The sequence below is a fragment of the Enhydra lutris genome, unplaced genomic scaffold (assembly GCF_002288905.1).
Source record: "Enhydra lutris kenyoni isolate GAN:26980312 unplaced genomic scaffold, ASM228890v2 scaffoldscaffold13, whole genome shotgun sequence".
NCBI lineage: Eukaryota > Metazoa > Chordata > Mammalia > Carnivora > Mustelidae > Enhydra > Enhydra lutris.
In genome coordinates, this window is record NW_019154097.1 from 26,447,826 (window position 1) to 26,465,486 (window position 17,661).

A 17,661-nucleotide genomic window follows, 5' to 3' on the forward strand; every position below is an offset into this window, starting at 1 on the left:
ATATTGAGATTTTATTTTATGATATTTAAGTTGATAGAGTATGATTCTTTTCAAAATAAAACCTTTTGGGATGCTTGGGTGGCACAGTCAGTTAAGCGTCGTCAGACTCTTGTTTTTGGCTCGGGTCATGATCAAAGGGTTGTGACATCGAGCCCCACATGATGCTCTGCGCTCGGTGTGGAGTCTGCCTAAGACTCTTTTTCCCTCTCCTTCTACCCCTCCTTGCTGCTTCTCTCTCTCTCTCTCATTCTCAAAAAAAAAAAAAAAAAGTAAATCTTAAAAAAAAAAAATAAAACCTTTTATCCAGAAATGAGAGAACATTAATTATAACCAGAAGTCTTGTTTCTCTTTACAGTAAGTGAATTTGTCAACATCATATTCTGTGGAACTGTCATGACTCACCAACAGAAAGAGTGACTGATTTTTGAGAATGCTCAGAATTGAAAGAGAACACTAAGGAATGTGTTGAACAAAATTTTCATCTTGGATGTAAGCAAGAAACATTTTGGTAACGGGTGGTGGAATTACACTTAATTTAAAAGCATTAACCACCTAGTATATGTTAACTTAAACCATACCAAAGACTTGGATCTCTCTTTGTAAAGCACTTTTCATCAAGTCCTAGTTAGACACTGCTTTACAGATGGGATGCAATAAATTCACATTGTGTTATGTGTATACTCTTCATTAGTTTCCTAAGAATTCTGTAAGAAAGTGCCACAAATTGGGTGAATTAAGAGAACAGAAGGGTATTTGCTCAAAGTTCTGGTGGCTAGATGTCTGAAATCAAGGTGTTGGCAGGACCCTGTTCTCTCTAAAGCCTATAGGAGGGAAAATCCTTGCCATTTCTAGCTTCTGGTGGTGGACAGCCATACTTAGCATTCTTTGGCTTGCAGAGAGATCACTTTAATCTCTGTTTCCATCTTCACACATGGCCTTCTCCTATGTGTCTGTGACTTCACATAATTTTCCCTTTGTGCTGTGTCCTAATTTCCCTGTTCTAAGGACACCAGTCATTGGACTGGCACCCAAATGTCCCCATTGTACTTTGATTACATTGGCAAAACTATTTCAAAATAAGGTCACATTAGGAATCAGGGGTTAGGATTTCAATATTATCTTTCGGGGGGGACACAATTAAACTTACAACACACTTTCTGATTTCTCTTGTATAAAGACCAGGTGCTAGATCAATAGCTCCCATCCCGGGGTTCTTGGGATTTTAGGTGTCCCCAAAGTAACACACTTTGAAAACCCCTGCCATTACACTTATTAGATCGTATTTTTTGACAAATGACTAAAATATCTGAGCTTCAGTTTACGTATAAAATCAGACTTGTGGACTAAATGAGATCTGTCAAGCATTTAGCATTGGATTTGGCCCATAGTAAATGTCCAATAAGAGGAAGAGGCAGCATTTAAATACGTATGCTCTGAGTTAAATAGCTTAGATTCAAATCTTGGCTCCATCTATTTGATCTGTGATCTTGTGCAAGTTCCTTAATTTTGCTGTGCCTTGGCCTCATGCGTAAACAGGGTAATAACAGTATTTTATTCCTGGGAGAGGAAGGACAGCAACATGAGTTAATAGATGAAAGGCTATTTGTTTATTTATTGGGGTGGGAGAGAAGCAGAGGGAGAAGGACAAGCGGACTCTTCGCTGAGCCAAGAGCCTGACGTGGGGCTCAGTCTTACAATCCTAAGATCACGACCTGAGCTGAAATCAAGAGTTGGATGCTTAACCTACTGAGCCACCTAGGTGCCCCTGAAAAGCTTTTAGAACAATGCTTCACAAACATTTGTTTGCTGATATCTTCAAAATATAATCGAGTAACACATCTGAGTAGCCACCAGGAAGCCAGGTTAGCATTCTAGCTCTGGAGTGTGCAATCTGTCAGAAATAGTAGCCACTATTAGTAATAATGGTAAAGAATTTTGTTAATTTTTCCCTTTTAAGTTCCAGGTTTTGGTCACATTGCCTTGCAGTTCCTCCCAATGTTTCTTGTTTTCATATCTGGACCTCTGCTTCCCCTGCTACTCTCTGTTGTTTTTCACTTGACTCTATCCTACTGGTTCTTCAAGATTCAGGTGCTTCCTTCTCTGGAAATCCTTCCTTCAGATCTAGGGTAGGTGTTTCCTGTTTTTCTCTCTTATTGTACTTACTATACACTAATGTTCTATTTCTATTTCTAACAGAATTTCTTTTTTCTTCCACTATTCGTGGCTTGCTGCCTGTATGATTTTGAGATAACCTACTTAATTTTTCTGAGCCTGGGTTTCTTCATCAGCAAAATAACAGATGTAAAAATGTCAACACGATGAACTTAGCACTTAGGACAATGTCTAATGCTTTTCCCAATGCCAAGCACACAATGAGCAGTCAATAGTGTTTATTGATTAAATGCAAAATAAAATAATTTGCAAATTTTATTTAATCTTAAAAAAAAGAAGTCACAGGGACACCTGGGTGGCTCAGTTGGTTAAGCGGCTGCCTTCGGCTCAGGTCATGATCCCAGCGTCCTGGGATCGAGTCCTGCATCAGGCTCCTTGCTTGGCGGGGAGACTGCTTCTCCCTCTGCCTCTGCCTGCCACTCTGTCTGCCTGTGCTCGCTCTCGCTTCTCTCTCTATGACAAATAAATAAATAAAATCTTAAAAAAAAAAAAAGTCACAGGTGCAAAATCAGAATGAGTTTATAGGCCACACGTAGGAGAGAGGGGAACTCTCTGAACTTGGACATTAAATGACTAAAATCAACATCATGAATGAGATTAAACAAAAGTCAACTTAGAGATAGAATGTTTCTCAGGCTAGGAAAGACTTGGCTATAGCCTAATTAGTGGTATTAGCTATAGAGAAACAATGAGCATGGAAACAAACAAAACACCCACAGAGGGATATCAGAGATGATAGAAACGAGATGATTAATCTGGGACAAGGGAATTCCAGGCACCTGTGAACCACTTTGTTACAGAGTGGGAATGGTTTATCAACATCACTATGGCTTAAAAGAGATCTACCTCTCGATTCTGAATCACACTCTTGATAATACACTCATGCCAAAACCTCTGACAGGTGATTGGTGTGCAGAGTGCTTTTCCAGTTAGAAAGCAGCGCAATGGAAATAGGTGGGAACATTTTTTTTTCTTTGTCAATGAAAAGTGCATCCTTTGTTAATCAGTGAGATGGTTTTTGTATAGTGCCCTGCCATCAGACTCTGGTTATTAAGGAGTCAGCGTCTCTCTCTCTGGTCATTTCAATTCTGACTTGATGGCTCTGAAAGATTAAAAGCGAAACCCTCAATGATGCTGATCCACCAATAAGTAAAACAAGAGTTTGGGGAATCTTCCTGCTTTAGGATGTTAGCAATCCTTCCAAACCACAACAGAATAAAAGTCAATGACAAACAACAAAAAAAGCAAAGAACACTAGAAACATTTTTAAAAGATTTATTTATTGTCCATCTTCCAAAGGGATATAATGGTAACAAAAAACCCAAAGACATCATATTAAAAGTATTTATTCTTAGTATGGAGAACATAATTTCAAGATTCCATATTGTTTTTCAAAGAATATTTATACTCAAGACTTTGACAGTGTAATCAGAAAGGTGAAAGGACCAAAAAGGAAAAAAAAAAAAAAGTGGTAAAGCGAATTCAGAAACAATTTGGTTCCATTCCATCTGAAGCAGAACTTTAAATAAAACATTGAGTAAGTCCATGGAAATTTTCTGGGAGAACAAAAACACCATCTTCTTGGAAAGATTAAGGCAGTCAAAGGAATCTGAAAAATACCCGGTGCCATGAAGACCAAGTTTGCCTGCTTTCCTGGTTCCACACTATGCTTCCATGTAGAAACACCACAGACGTAGTGATATATTAACATTAGATACTCCATGTTAATTCTGGGGGAAGGGAAGACTCTCTTTTGTAAAATACAGGTGAAATCAAATGCCTTATGAGAAGTTTTGGTCAAAAATGGTCTAGACTCTAGAAGGAATCATTCAGCTCCTTCCACGGCTGTTGTGGAAATAGGTTTCACGTAGTATGGACCTTCGCTCAGGTAAGTTCTGAGCCTCAAATAATTTGGGTTCCCAAAGATTTCTGCAATTGTCTTGGAATTGGCAAGTGCTTTCACCAGTTCATATTTGGCATCCTTTGAAGCTTTATCGTGCTCCACAGACCGGTCCATCACATATTCCACAAACCCTGGACTATTAAACATAAGTTTCTGAGCCCAGGGTTGGTTTGCGATGGCCTGAAATGGAAAGCAGAATGATTACAACTCCTCTGAGCCTTAAGAAGTTAAATGTGTTACTTGGATAGCACATTAACCTTAAAAATGTTACTTTTTGGGCCACTTGGGTGGCTTGCTTAGTTAAGCCTTTGACTCTTGATTTCAGCACAGGTCATGATCTCAGGGTCCTGGCATTGAGCCCCACGTCAGGCTGCATGCTCAGCAGGGAGTCTGCTTGAGATTCTCTCTCCCTCTGTCCCTCCCCCAACTCACACTCTCTCTAAAATAAAAATAAATCTTTAAAAAAATGATACTTTTGCCTAAATAAATTCCCCTCCGAAAAATCTAACTTAAGAAAATAATCTAGGGGTGCCTGGATGGCTGATTCAGTTAAGCATCTGACTCTTGTTTTCAGCTCAGGTCATAACCTCAGGGTCATGAGATCGAGCCCAGTGTTGGTCTCTATCCTTAGCGTGGACTCTACCTGTCCCTCTCCCTCTACTACTCCCCCCACTTGTGCTCTTTGTCCCTCTCTCTCTTGCAAATGAATAAAATCTAAAAAAAAAAAAAAAGATCTAAATATTAAAAAGCTTTGTTTACAAAGATGTATATCATAGGGTGAAAGTTATAAATGTCTAATAGTGGGAGGGACAGGTAAGTAAACTATAGTATAGAGCAAGAAAAAATTAAATAAACATTAAGCATGTTTATAAAGGGGGTGCCTGGGTGGCTCAGTGGGTTAAGCGTCTGCCTTTGGCTCAGGTCATGATCTCAGGAATCAAGCCCCGCATCGGGTTCTCTGCTCAGCAGGGAGCCTGCTCCCTCCCACCTCCTGCCTGCCTCTCTGCCTATTTGTGATCTCTCTCTGTCAAATAAATAAATAAAATCTTTAAAAAAAAAAAAAAAGAATGTTTATAAAGAATAGGTAAACCTATGATATTAAAAAAGTAGATCCAAATTATATACATGGCATGATTACAACAGTGGAAAAATAAAAACAAAAACTAGAGAAGAAAAGACTACCCTGAAGAAACTCTCATACCTGTGCACACAGATAGTTTTGAGAATGTTCATTGTAGTACCATTTGTAATAGAGAACTACTGAAATCTTCACTGATAGAATGATTCACTGTGGCTATACAATGAAATAGTGACTTTTTAAAGAAAATAAATATTTTATTTATTTATTTATTTATTTATTTATTTAGAGTGCAAGTGGGGGAGGGGCAGAGGGAGAGAGAGAATCTCAAGCAGACTCCACACTGATGGCAGAGCTCAATTGGGGCTTAAATTCAGGACACTAAGATCATGACCTGAGCTGAAATCAAGAGTCAGATGCTTAACCGACTGAGCCACCCAGGCACCCCCGAAATAAAGACTTTCTAATTGCCACTTTTAACATACACAAACTTTAGAAACATAATGTTGAAAAGAATGGTATGAACATGATACCATTCACAAAGTTTAAGAATATACAAAATACTGTTGGGGCGCCTGGGTGGCTCAGTGGGTTAAGCCGCTGCCTTCGGCTCAGGTCATGATCTCAGAGTCCTGGGATCGAGCCCCGCATCGGGCTTTCTGCTCTCTAGGGGAGCCTGCTTCCTCCTCTCTCTCTGCCTGCCTCTCTGCCTGCTTGGGATCTCTCTGTCAAATAAATAAATAAAATCTTAAAAAAAAAAAAAAAAGAATATACAAAATACTGTAATTCATTTAAAGATACACACATATGTAGCAAAAGTATAAAATCATGCATAGGCTTGTTAACCCCACGACAGTGATCACATCCAGAAAGGGAGGAAGGGGGCGGTTGGCAGAGATTGGAAAGTGTTACTGATGTCTGAAATATTTCACCAAAGGGCGCCTGGGTGGCTCAGTTGGTTAAGTGTCTGCCTTCGGCTCAGGTCATGATCTCAGGGTCCTGGGATTGAGCCCGGCATCAAGCTCCCTGCCCAGCGGGGAGTCTGCTTCTCCCTTTTCCTCTGCCCCTCCCCCTGCTTGTGTACTCTCTTGCTCTCGCTCTCTAATAAATAAATATAATCTTAAAAAACAAAACTTCACCAAAAAAAAAGTAAATAAATACTAACACTAAAAGGAAATACACAAAACAGGTCTGACTTTAAGTGATTTCAAAAATTTCTACTTAATGTTTACCAAATTTTAAAATAATGAATAAACAGCTTTTATGAGAGCTGACACAGCTTAACTCAACCTTGTGGGTTTGGGCAAAGCTTGCTGAAGACATACCTGAGCTAGTCCTTTAAGAATAAGAGGTTACCAAGCAAAGTTGGGGAACACTGTTGAATGTAGAGGGCCCAAAAAGGTCCAGAGATGGGAAGCAAGCAGTCTGGTGTCACTAGAGCATTAAGTGCCAGAAGGGGAAATGGCAGGAAATACGGCTCAGGAAGAGGACCAGGGCTGGGTCAGTAGAGGGTTTGCGTGATGGCAGATAAGGAATCTGGAATTAATTCTGTGATCATAGAAACCTAAAGCTCTGCCATTATACCCGATACCTTTAACTGAAACAATCGTTTACACATCTGTCTCCCTCATTAGTCCACACTAAGCACATAGGGCAGAACGTGCACTATGCGCTGGTATATCTGCATGGCAGAGGTACTGGCGCATTCTAAGTACTCACGTGCTGAACTAGCTTTGTACCGGAAGGACCTGTGAAAAAGAAGAGGATGCATACCGTGAACACTTTCAAGGCAGCGCAGTGCAGTTCAGGGAAGGGTTGATTACTGATGCCACGGAAGAGCTCCAGCGGATCCCGAGATAAAGAAGAAAACCAGGATTCTGTCATCCGCAGGAGGTCATCAGTCTGCTGCTCTGGCTACAGGACCGAAAGGAAAAATCTCAAGCCTTTGGAAGTCAGGAAGCCTGGGTCTGACGGCACATTGTCCTGAGTTTGCTCTGTGATCTCTGCTAAGTCTGGAGCACACTTTCCCAAACCCAGCTCACACTTCCCCAGTCGTTTTTCATTTTCCTGATGGGGTTGATTAGGCAAGCTCTAGGGTCCTCCCTCTCCAGTTCTGACCTGGCTGACTCCACTTTAACTTAAAAATTGTCACCAGGGGTGCCTGGGTGGCTCAGTGGGTTAAAGCCTCTGCCTTCAGCTCAGGTCGTGATCCCAGGGTCCTGGGATGGAGCCCCGCGTCAGGCTCTCTGCTCGGCAGGGAGCCTGCTTCCTCCTCTCTCTCTGCCTGCTTCTCTGCCTACTTGTGATCTCCGTCTGTCAAATAAATAAATAAAATCTTTAAAAAACCAAAACAAAAAAAAACTGTCACTAGTCATATACCGAGGGTTATCTTCTTTTACTAAAAGTTGAGTAACATTTATATTAAGTTAACCAGTATTTTGTTGATTTATACAGATTTATTCTCCCAAACATATCCCACTGTCCTTCATTAACTTCCTGATTTACTTACCGGTATATAAAAAATCGACGAAATTGCATCCAAACACCTAATTTTGAGCTCTGTCGAGGCATTCTTTGCTTGATATCCTATTTTCATGAGCAAGCATTCAAAGCGAGTTCCTTTGAAGGATAACAAAATGTTTTTTATTGTGATAAAATTAATATTAGCCAATTTTAAGTATACAGCTCAGTGGCATTAAGTACATTTATATTGTTGTGCAATCGTCGTCATTATCCATCTCCAGAACTCCATCATCTCAAATCAAAACTCTGTATTCATTAAACAGTAACTTCCCATTTCCCCCACCTCCATCCCCTGATAACCAGGATTTTACTTTCTGTCTCTGCATATTCAACGACTCTAAGTATCTCTTATAAGTGGAATCATGTAATACTCCTCTTTTTGAGTCTGGCTTATTGTACTTAGCATAATGTCTTCAAGGCCCCTACATGTTATATATCATGTATGAGAATTTCATTCCCTTTTTTGGTTCACACTGGTCCATGCCCAAGGTGTGGGGTTTTAACTCATGACCTGGAGATCAAGACCTGAGCTGAGATCAAGAGTCGGACACCTAACCAACTGAGCCACCTGGGTGCCCGTCATTCCTTTTTAAGATTGGATGTTTCATTGTATTGTATGCACCACATTTTGTTTATGCACTTGTCCATCAATGAACAGGATTGTTTCTATCTTCTTGGCTATTATGAATAATGCTGTTACGAATACAAGTGTACAAATAAATTTTGAGTCCCTTCTTTTAATTTCCTTGGGTGTATATCTAGAAGTGTATTTGCTGGATCATAGGGTAATTTTATGTAAATTTTTAAAAAAGATTTTATTTATTTATTTTAGAGAGAAAGAGAGAGTGAGAGCACACTCAAGCTGGGGAGAGGAGCAGAAGAGGAGGGCAAGAGAGGGCAAAAGAATCTCCAGCAGACTCCACACCGAGTGTGGAGCCTGATGTGGGGCCCAATCTCAGGATCCTGAGATCATGATCTGAGTTGAAACCAAGAGTTAGTCTCTCAACAAACGGAGCCACCCAGGTGCACCTCTATGTATAATTTTTTGAGAAACCAACCACCATAATGTTTTCCACAGCAGCTGTACCATTTTACATTCCCACCAAATATGTACCAGGGTCCCAATTTATGTCCTTGTCAACACTTGTTATTTTATGTTTTTGTTATCTTTTTTTGGTCATTAATAGCATCCAAATGGGTATGAAGTGAACAATGGGATTTTTTTAAAAGTATGCTTTCAGGGGCGCCTGGGTGGCTCAGTGGGTTAAAGCCTCTGCCTTTGGCTCAGGTCATGACCCCGGGGCCCTGGGATCGAGCCCCGCATCGGGCTCTCTGTGAAGCAGGGAGCCTGCTTCCCTTCCTCTCTCTCTGCCTGCCTCTCTGCCTACTTGTGATCTCTGTCTGTCAAATAAATAAATAAAATCTTTAAAAAGAAAAAAAAGTATGCTTTCATATACTATGACCTCTACCAACCTAAACCAACACAAAAATTAAACATGCAGTCAGAGACTAAATGACAAACCTAAAACACACATTCGTATGTAATACAGTATATATATATATATATATATAAGACAAATTACAGAGGATTTGGAATCAAAGGACCTGGATTTGAGTATGAGTTGCCCCACCCCGTCTGCGTGATCTTAAAAGTTTTCTTAACTTCTCTGAATTTCAGCTACCTTATCTATAAAAAAAGAACGCCAGAGTATGTTCTTCGCAGGACTGTAAAAGGATTACATGTCATAGGTAAAAGCACTTAGAAAAGTATGTATCACAAGGATACTGGTTGTGATACACAATAGCATTTTCAATTTTCAATTCAAAATATATGTCATGAAGGTTTTACAGTGCCCATATTATTTTTTTTTTTGCCCGTATTATTTTTTGTATAGAATTCAGAGTGCTTTAATATACTCATGGATGTACGTTGCCTACAAGAGACCCATCTGGAACCCAAGGATACATCCACACTGAAAGTGAAGGGATGGAGAAGCATCTTTCATGCCAATGGGCCTCAAAAGGAAGCTGGGGTAATGATTCTCGTATCAGAAAATTAGATTCTAAACTAAAGACTGTAGTCAGAGATACAGAAGGACACTACATCATTCTTAAATGGTCTATCCACCAAGAAGATCTAACAATTATAAATATTTGTGCCCCCAATACGGGAGCAGCCAACTAAATAAGACAACTGTTAATCAAGATAAAGAGTCATATTGATATGAATACATTAATAGTAGGGGATCTTAACATGCCACTGTCAGTAACAGACAGATCATCCAAGCAGAAAATCAATAAAGAAATAAGAGACTGAATGACACATTGGACCAGATGGACCTCATAGATATATACAGAACATTCCATCCTAAAACAACAGAAAACTCATTCTTCTCGAGTGCACATGGAACTTTCTCTAGAATAGACCACGGACCACACACTGGGTCACAAATCAGGGCTCAACCGATAGCAAAAGACTGAGATTATTCCCTGCATATTCTCAGACCACAATGCTTTGAAACTGGAGCTCAATCACAAGGAAAAGTTTGGAAGGAATTCAAACACTTGGAAGCTAAAGAACACCCTGCTTAAGAATGTTTGGATTAACTAGGAAATCAAGGAAGAACTTAAACAATTCATGGAAACCAATGAGAATAAAGACACTTTGGTTCAAAACCTATGGCATATGGCAAAAGCGGTCCTAAGGGGGAGATACATAGCCATCCAAGACTCCCTCAAAAAAACTGAAAAATCTAGAATACAAAGAACTGAAGAATCAACAACAAATTAAGCCAACCCCCCCACACACACAAAGAGAAATAATCAAGATTAGAGCAGAGATCAATGAGATAGAAACTAGGGATACAGTAGAACACATCAATGAAACTAAAAGCTGCTTTTTTGAAAGAAACAATAAGATCGATAAACCACTGGCCAAATTAATCCAAAAGAAAAGAGAGAGGACCCAAACTAATAAAACTATGAATGAAAAGGGAGATCATGACTAACACCAAGGAAATAGAAACAATCATCAGAATTTATCATCAACAATTATATACCAATAAGTTAAGCAACCTATGGATGCATTCCTGGAAACCTATAAACTTCCAAAACTGAATCAGGGAGAAACTGACAACCTGAATAGACCAATATCTAGTAACAAGATTGAAGCAGTGATCAAAAACCTCCCAAAAGGGGCGCCTGGGTGGCTCAGTGGGTTAAAACCTCTGCGTTCGGCTCAGGTTGTGATCCCAGCATCCTGGGATCGAGGCCCGCATTGGACTCTCTGCTTGGTGGGGAGCCTGCTTCCCTTCCTCTCTCTCTGTTAAATAAATAAATAAAATCTTTAAAAAACAAACAAACAAACAAACAAACAAACAACCTCCCAAAACACAAGAGCCCAGGACCTGACAGATTCCCTAGAGAATTCTACCACACATTCAAAGAAGTATCTATTCTCCTAAAGCTGTTTCAAAAGATAGGAAGAGAAGGAAAACTTCCAGACTCTTTTTATGAAGCCAGCATTACCCTGATCCCCAAACCAGGCAAAGACCCCACCAAAGAAGAGAATTTCAGACCAATATTCCTGATGAATACGGACGCCAAGATTCTCAACAAGACCCTAGCTAACCGGATCCAACACTACATTAAAAAGGTTATCCACCATGACCAGGTGTGATTTATCCATGGGATACAAGGGTGGTTCAACATTCGCAAATCAATCAATGTGACAGAACAAATCAATAAAGAAGAGAGAAGAACCACATGGTCCTCTCAATTGATGCAGAAAAAGCATTTGACAAGATATACCATCTGTTCCTGATTAAAACAATTCAAAGTATAGGGATAGAGGTAACATCCCTCAACTTCATAAAATCTATCTATGAAAAACCCACAGCAAATATCATCCTCAATGAGGAAAAGCTCACAGCCCTCCCTTTGAGATCAGGAACATGACAAGGATGTCCACTCTTGCCACTGTTGTTCAACATAGTATTAGAAGTCCTAGCAACAGCAATCAGACAACAAAGAGAAATAAAAGGTATCCAAATTGGCAAAGAAGAAGTCAAACTCTCTGTCTTCACAGACTTCATAGACTCCACCCCCAAACTACTTAGAACTCATACAGCAATTCAGTAATGTGGCAGGATACAAAATCAATGTACAGAAATCAGTTGCTTTCTTATACACTAACAATGAAAAAATAGAAAGGGAAATTAGAGAATCGATTCCACTTACTACAGCACCAAGAACCATAAGATACTTGGAATAAACCTAACCAAAGAGGTAAAGGATCTGTACTCAAAGAACTACAAAACACTGATGAAAGAAACTGAAGAAGACACAAAAAGATGGAAGAGTATTCTATGCTCATGGATCAGAAGAATAAACATTGTCAAAATGTCTATACTGCCTAGAGCCATCTATACTTTCAATGCCATCCCGATCAAAATTCCACAGGCACTTTTCAAAGAGGTGGAACAAACAATCCTAAAATTTGTATGGAACCAGAAGACACACTGAATTGCTAAGGAAATGTTGAAAAAGAGAAACAAGACTAGGGGCATCACGTTGCCTGATTTCAAGCTTTACTACGAAGCTGTGATCACCAATGATCACAGCATGGTACTGGCACAAAAACAGACACACAGACCAGTGGAACAGAGTAGAGAGCCCAGATATGGACCCGCAACTCTATGGTCAACTAATCTTCGACAAAGCAGAAAAAAATATCCAGTGGAAAAAAGACATTCTCTTCAATAAATGGTGCTGGGAAAACTGGACAGCTATGTGTAGAAGAATGAAACTCGACCATTCTCTTACACCATACACAAAGATAAACTTGAAATGGATAAAAGACCTCAACCTGAGGCAGAAATCTATCAAACTCCTATAGAATAACGTAGGCAGCAACCTCTTGGACATCGGCCACAGCAACTTCTTTCAAGACACGTCTCCAAAGGCAAGGAAACAAAAGCGAAAATGATCCCTTGGGACTTTGTCAAGATCAAAAGCTTCTACACAGCAAAGGAAACAGTCAACAAAACAAAGAGGCAACCCATGGAATGGGAGAAGATATTAGCAAATGACAGTACAAAGGGCTAATATCCAAGATCTATAAAGAACTCCTCAAACTCAACACACACAAAACAGATAATCACGTCAAAAAATGGGCAGAAGACATGAACCGATACAAAGAAGACATACGAATGGCTAACAGACACATGAAAAAATGTTCATCATCACTAGCCATCGGGGAGAGTCAAATCAAAACTACATTGAGATACCACCTTACACCAGTTCGAATGGCCAAAGTCAACAAGACAGTAAATAACAAGTGTTGGAGAGGATGTAGAGAAAGGGGAACCCTCTTACACTCTTGGTGGGAATGTAAGTTGGTGCAGCCACTTTGGAAAACAGTGTGGAGATTCCTTAAGAAATTAAAAATAGAGCTTCCCTATGACCCTGTAATTGCACTATTGGGTATTTACCCCAAAGACACAGATGCAGTGAAAAGAAGGGCCACCAGTACCCCAATGTTCATAGCAGCAATGGCCACAGTTGCCAAACTGTGGAAAGAACAAAGATGCCCTTCAACGGACGAATGGGTAAAGAAGATATGGTCCATATACACAAGGGAGTATTACGCCTCCCTCAGATAAAGGATGAATACCCAACTTTTGTATCAACATGGATGGGACTGGAGGAGATTATGCTGAGTGAAGTAACTCAAGCAGAGAGAGTCAATTATCATTTAGTCTCACTTACTTGTGGAGCATAAGGAATAACACGGAGGACACTGGGAGATGGAGAAGAGAAGTGAGTTGGGGAAAATGAGAGGGGGAGACAAACCATGAGAGATTATGGACTCTGAGAGACAAACTAAGAGTTTTAGGAGGGTGAAGGATGGGGTGAGCCTGGTGGTGGGTATTGTGAAGGGCATGTATTGCATGGAGCACTGGGTGTGGTGCATAAACAATGAATTTTGGAACACTGAAAAAAAAATAAAATTTTTAAAAAAATGATACTCATGGATATGCCATAAAGTATCACTCTTAACAAAAAATTTCTAACAAATTTTTGTTTCTTTTTCTTCCTGAACATTACAAACATAAAACAAATATGTGTTTTCATTAAGTAGTCACAATCCCAAGAAGCAGTTGTTTACTCTTTTTATGAATGAATGAGGAACACAGGGCCTACAGTAATGAAGTCAGTGTTAGAAATGGGACATGAATCCAGGTCTGACTCCAGTCCACGGTTTCTGAACCATGAATATTATCAAGGAAGGTGTAGAGGGGACACAGTGCTTGGTCTAGCCAAATAAAAAGATAAATAAACAAAAATTCATTAATAATTATGAGACTTTCTAGGGATGACTCCAAAGTCACAGTAAAAAGACTGTCCTCTCTAAGAGTTAGTTTCTACAATGTAGCTAATGCACCAGCAAGTGAGCTTATATATTTAATTCTTGTCAAAAATGAAGATATCTCTAAAGAAAGCCAAAATAATTCATACCAACCTGTTTTTTGTAAAACTTGTTTCCCTTCAACATTGGATCCCAGGATTCCAATTGTGTCCACTGCTACACCAATCATGGTGGGGTCCTGACTTTCTGTCATTTCAAAGACTTTCTCCACAAAGATAGGATAACGCTCACAGATCTGTTGAGGACTATCCATGATAGCTAGATTTCCAAAAAACTTCACAAATCCTAAAGATATTTACAAAAATATACATTAATAGAGGAGGAAGACCATACAAATTGTGGGCCCGGTGCTTTCCCAGGGATGGTAATAAACTACCGGCCAGGAAGGGGAAAATGGTTATAGTACTCTACTCGGTTGCCTGGCAATCAGACCGCCTATAAAGAGATACTAGAAGACCTATGATGTGTGTTCCTGAGAACAGAAACCCCAGGTTGTCAGTGGAGCTGAAGTCAAACACTGAAACACTATCATATGTAGGGGGGAAGAGCAAAGAACAAGGACCACTGGATACAAACTCTAGGAAAGCAAGTTTGGAATGCTCGTTAGGAAGAAATTTTTTTTTAAAGTAAGCTCTATGCCTAAATGTGGGGCTGGAACTCACGACCCTGAGATCAAGAATCGCATGTTCTACTGACTAAGCCAACCAGGCGCCCCAAGAAATTTTTAAACAGAGATGTTCACTGGTGAAGTAAGCAGGCTACCTAAGGAAGGAATACAGTTCCAGTTTCTGCAAGTGCTCGAGAAAAGCTAATTAGCCATATCCTAGAACAGCGCGGCTGGACTAGATCCTGTATTAGATAAAGATTCCAAGAGAGATTTGCTGAATCTGTGAAATATACTGTAAATGTCAGTAGTAGCATTTTTATTTATGTTGCTTTTGACTGAGGTTTGAAGGAAACTATCCTAATGCTCTAAAAAGCAATGGTATTTCCAGCAAATCAGAATTAAAAAGGCATGGCTCCCACGGCAATACATTGCACCTCATTAAGGGCCTGCAGGTATCATCTAAAGGGAATCTGCTCTAAAGAAAATAATCCCTGGCCTTTCCTGTCAGAGATAACTCAGAAAAAACATATACCATCATCTTTACAGAAACCAGTATTTCTTACCTGGCAAATAGAAACTTGAGAAAGGGTCTGAATCTGCCCCAACAATTATATTAGAAATCTGATCAATTACTCCTTCTTGAGCAAGGTACTGTCGTCCATGATGAGTATATGCCAGTGATGTCACCATTTCTATACAGGTGGCTCTGAAATGCCAAGATTTTGCATATGGTTAACATAGTTTATAAACTGTTCTCATAGGCTATGTTACTTAACTCTTTTAATCGGAATGTCAGTAACCTGGCTCTACTTTTCAGATGAGGACACAAGGATGAGAAAATTGCAGTGATTTGTTCAGAATCACATTGTTATTACAAGATAGAGTTTAGACTTAAATTTTGATCTGACTTGAGGCCCATTACTATTTCCACTATAACAGACCTGCTCTAAAGAATTTTTCTTAATTTTTATTTTGAAATGTCATGCATATACAAAAGTAAAGAGATCAGTGCAGTATGCCCCCATGTACCCATAATCCTGATTGCATAGCCATCAAGATTTTGCCTTACACAAGGCTTTTTTTTTTTTTTTTTTTTTAAGATTTTATTTATTATTTGACAGAGAGAGACACAGAGAGAGAGGGAACACAAGCCCAGGGAATGGGAGAGGGAGAAGCAGGCTTCCCGCTGAGCAGAGAACCTGACGCGGGGCTTGATCCCAGGATTCTGGGATCATGACCTGAACCAAAGGCAGATGCTTAACGACTGAGCCACCCAGGCACCCCCTTACATAAGATTTCTTTTTTTTTTTTTAATTTTATTTTTTATAAACATATAATATATTTTTATCCCCAGGGGTACAGGTCTGTGAATCGCCAGGTTTACACACTTCACAGCACTCACCATAGCACATACCCTCCCCAATGTCCATAATCCCACCCCCCCTCCCAACTCCCCCCCCATTAACCCTCAGTTTGTTTTGTGAGATTAAGAGTCACTTATGGTTTGTCTCCCTCCCAATCCCATCTTGTTTCATTTACTCTTCTCCTACCCCCTTAACCCCCCACCTTACATAAGATTTCTAACAAGGTTTTACTTTTCATCTTTTTTCCTCCATTTTTGCTGAATTATTTTAAAGCAAATTCTAGTCATCTAGCCATTTATCTCTGCATATTTCGGTATGCATCTCTAAAAAACATGAACATTTCCTCACACAATTATGTCATTTCCACATATTTTAAAAATTGATAAAAGTGCTTGGTATCAGGGCAACTGGGTGGCTCAGTAAGTTACGCAGCTAACTTGATTTCAGCTCAGGTCATGATCTTAGTGTTCTGGTTACTAAGTCCCAAGCTGTTTCCTGGACCTCCAAAAAAAGACATTTTGCTTTAAGAGCTCTCTCAACCAACATACCTGACCAGCACATCCTCCCCAGTCAGCTCTCTGAGGAGCTGAGTTACCAATCCACTGGTGGTACAGTAGGTTAAAGATTCTGGTGACACGGAAGAAATCTCCACAATTAACTTAACAAAAAAGAAACAGAAAAAGCAAAAAGGTCAGAACAGCCCCAAATCTGTTAGATCTCATTTTTTTAAAATAGTTAATTGGATTTTTATAACCAAACAGGTTTTCTTGTCCTTTCTCAGATTCTTCTGATGACAAGATGAAATGAAGCCTCTTCTAACATAAGGAAGACTCTACTCTTTTCAAAATTCCCTGGCCCAAGGCCTTAAATACTACTTCTTTTTTTTTTGTTATATTCAGTTAGCCACTGTATAGTACATCATTAGTTTTTGATGTAGTGTTTTATGATTCATTAGATGCGTATAACACCCCATGCTCATCACAACACGTGTCCTCCTTAGTACCCATCACCTTGTTACTCCATCACCCCATTCGTCTCCCCTCTGAAACCCTCAGTTTGTTTCTCGAGGTCCATAGTCTCTCTCAGTTTGTCTCTCCCTCTGATTCCCCCCTTCATTTTTCCCTTCTTCTCTTAATGTCCTCATGCTACTCCTTATGTTCCACAAATAAGTGAAACCATATAATTGTCTTTCTCTGCTTGACTTACTTCACTTAGCATAATCCCCTCCAGTTCCATCCATGTCAATGCAAATGGTGGGTATTCATACTTTCTGATGGCTGAGGAATATTCCGTTGTATGTATGTACATATATATATATACCACATCTTCTTTATGTATTCTTCTGTTGAAGGGCATCATGGCTCCTTCCACAATTCAGCTATTGTGGACATTGCTGCTATGAACACTCGGGTGCATGTGCCCCTTCTTTTCACTACATCTGTATCTCTGGGGTAAATATCTTGCAGTGCAATTGCTGGGTTGTAGGGTAGCTCTATTTTTAACATCCTGAGGAATCTTCATACTGTTTTCCAGAGCGGTTATACCAGTGTGCATTCCCACCAACAGTGTAAGAGGGTTCTCCTT

General features: G+C 39.7%; 1 protein-coding gene across 4 annotated transcripts in view; it reads right to left on the reverse strand.

The window, feature by feature from the left end:
* Nucleotides 1-3,502: 3,502 nt before the first annotated feature.
* Nucleotides 3,503-17,661, reverse strand: part of LOC111145832 (proteasome 26S subunit, non-ATPase 5) — a 28,824-nt gene continuing 14,665 nt past the window's right edge. For 3 of the 4 annotated variants that reach the window (XM_022501089.1, XM_022501087.1, XM_022501088.1), the window contains 6 exons: nucleotides 16,626-16,735; nucleotides 15,277-15,419; nucleotides 14,200-14,391; nucleotides 7,663-7,772; nucleotides 6,927-7,067; nucleotides 3,503-4,255 (listed from right to left, as the gene is read on the reverse strand). In XM_022501089.1, coding sequence (XP_022356797.1) covers nucleotides 3,998-4,255; nucleotides 6,927-7,067; nucleotides 7,663-7,772; nucleotides 14,200-14,391; nucleotides 15,277-15,419; nucleotides 16,626-16,735 — 954 coding nt within the window. In that variant the 3' untranslated portion in view covers nucleotides 3,503-3,997. The remainder of the gene's footprint in view (nucleotides 4,256-6,926; nucleotides 7,068-7,662; nucleotides 7,773-14,199; nucleotides 14,392-15,276; nucleotides 15,420-16,625; nucleotides 16,736-17,661) is intronic. The other variant, XM_022501090.1, reaches the window with a different exon arrangement.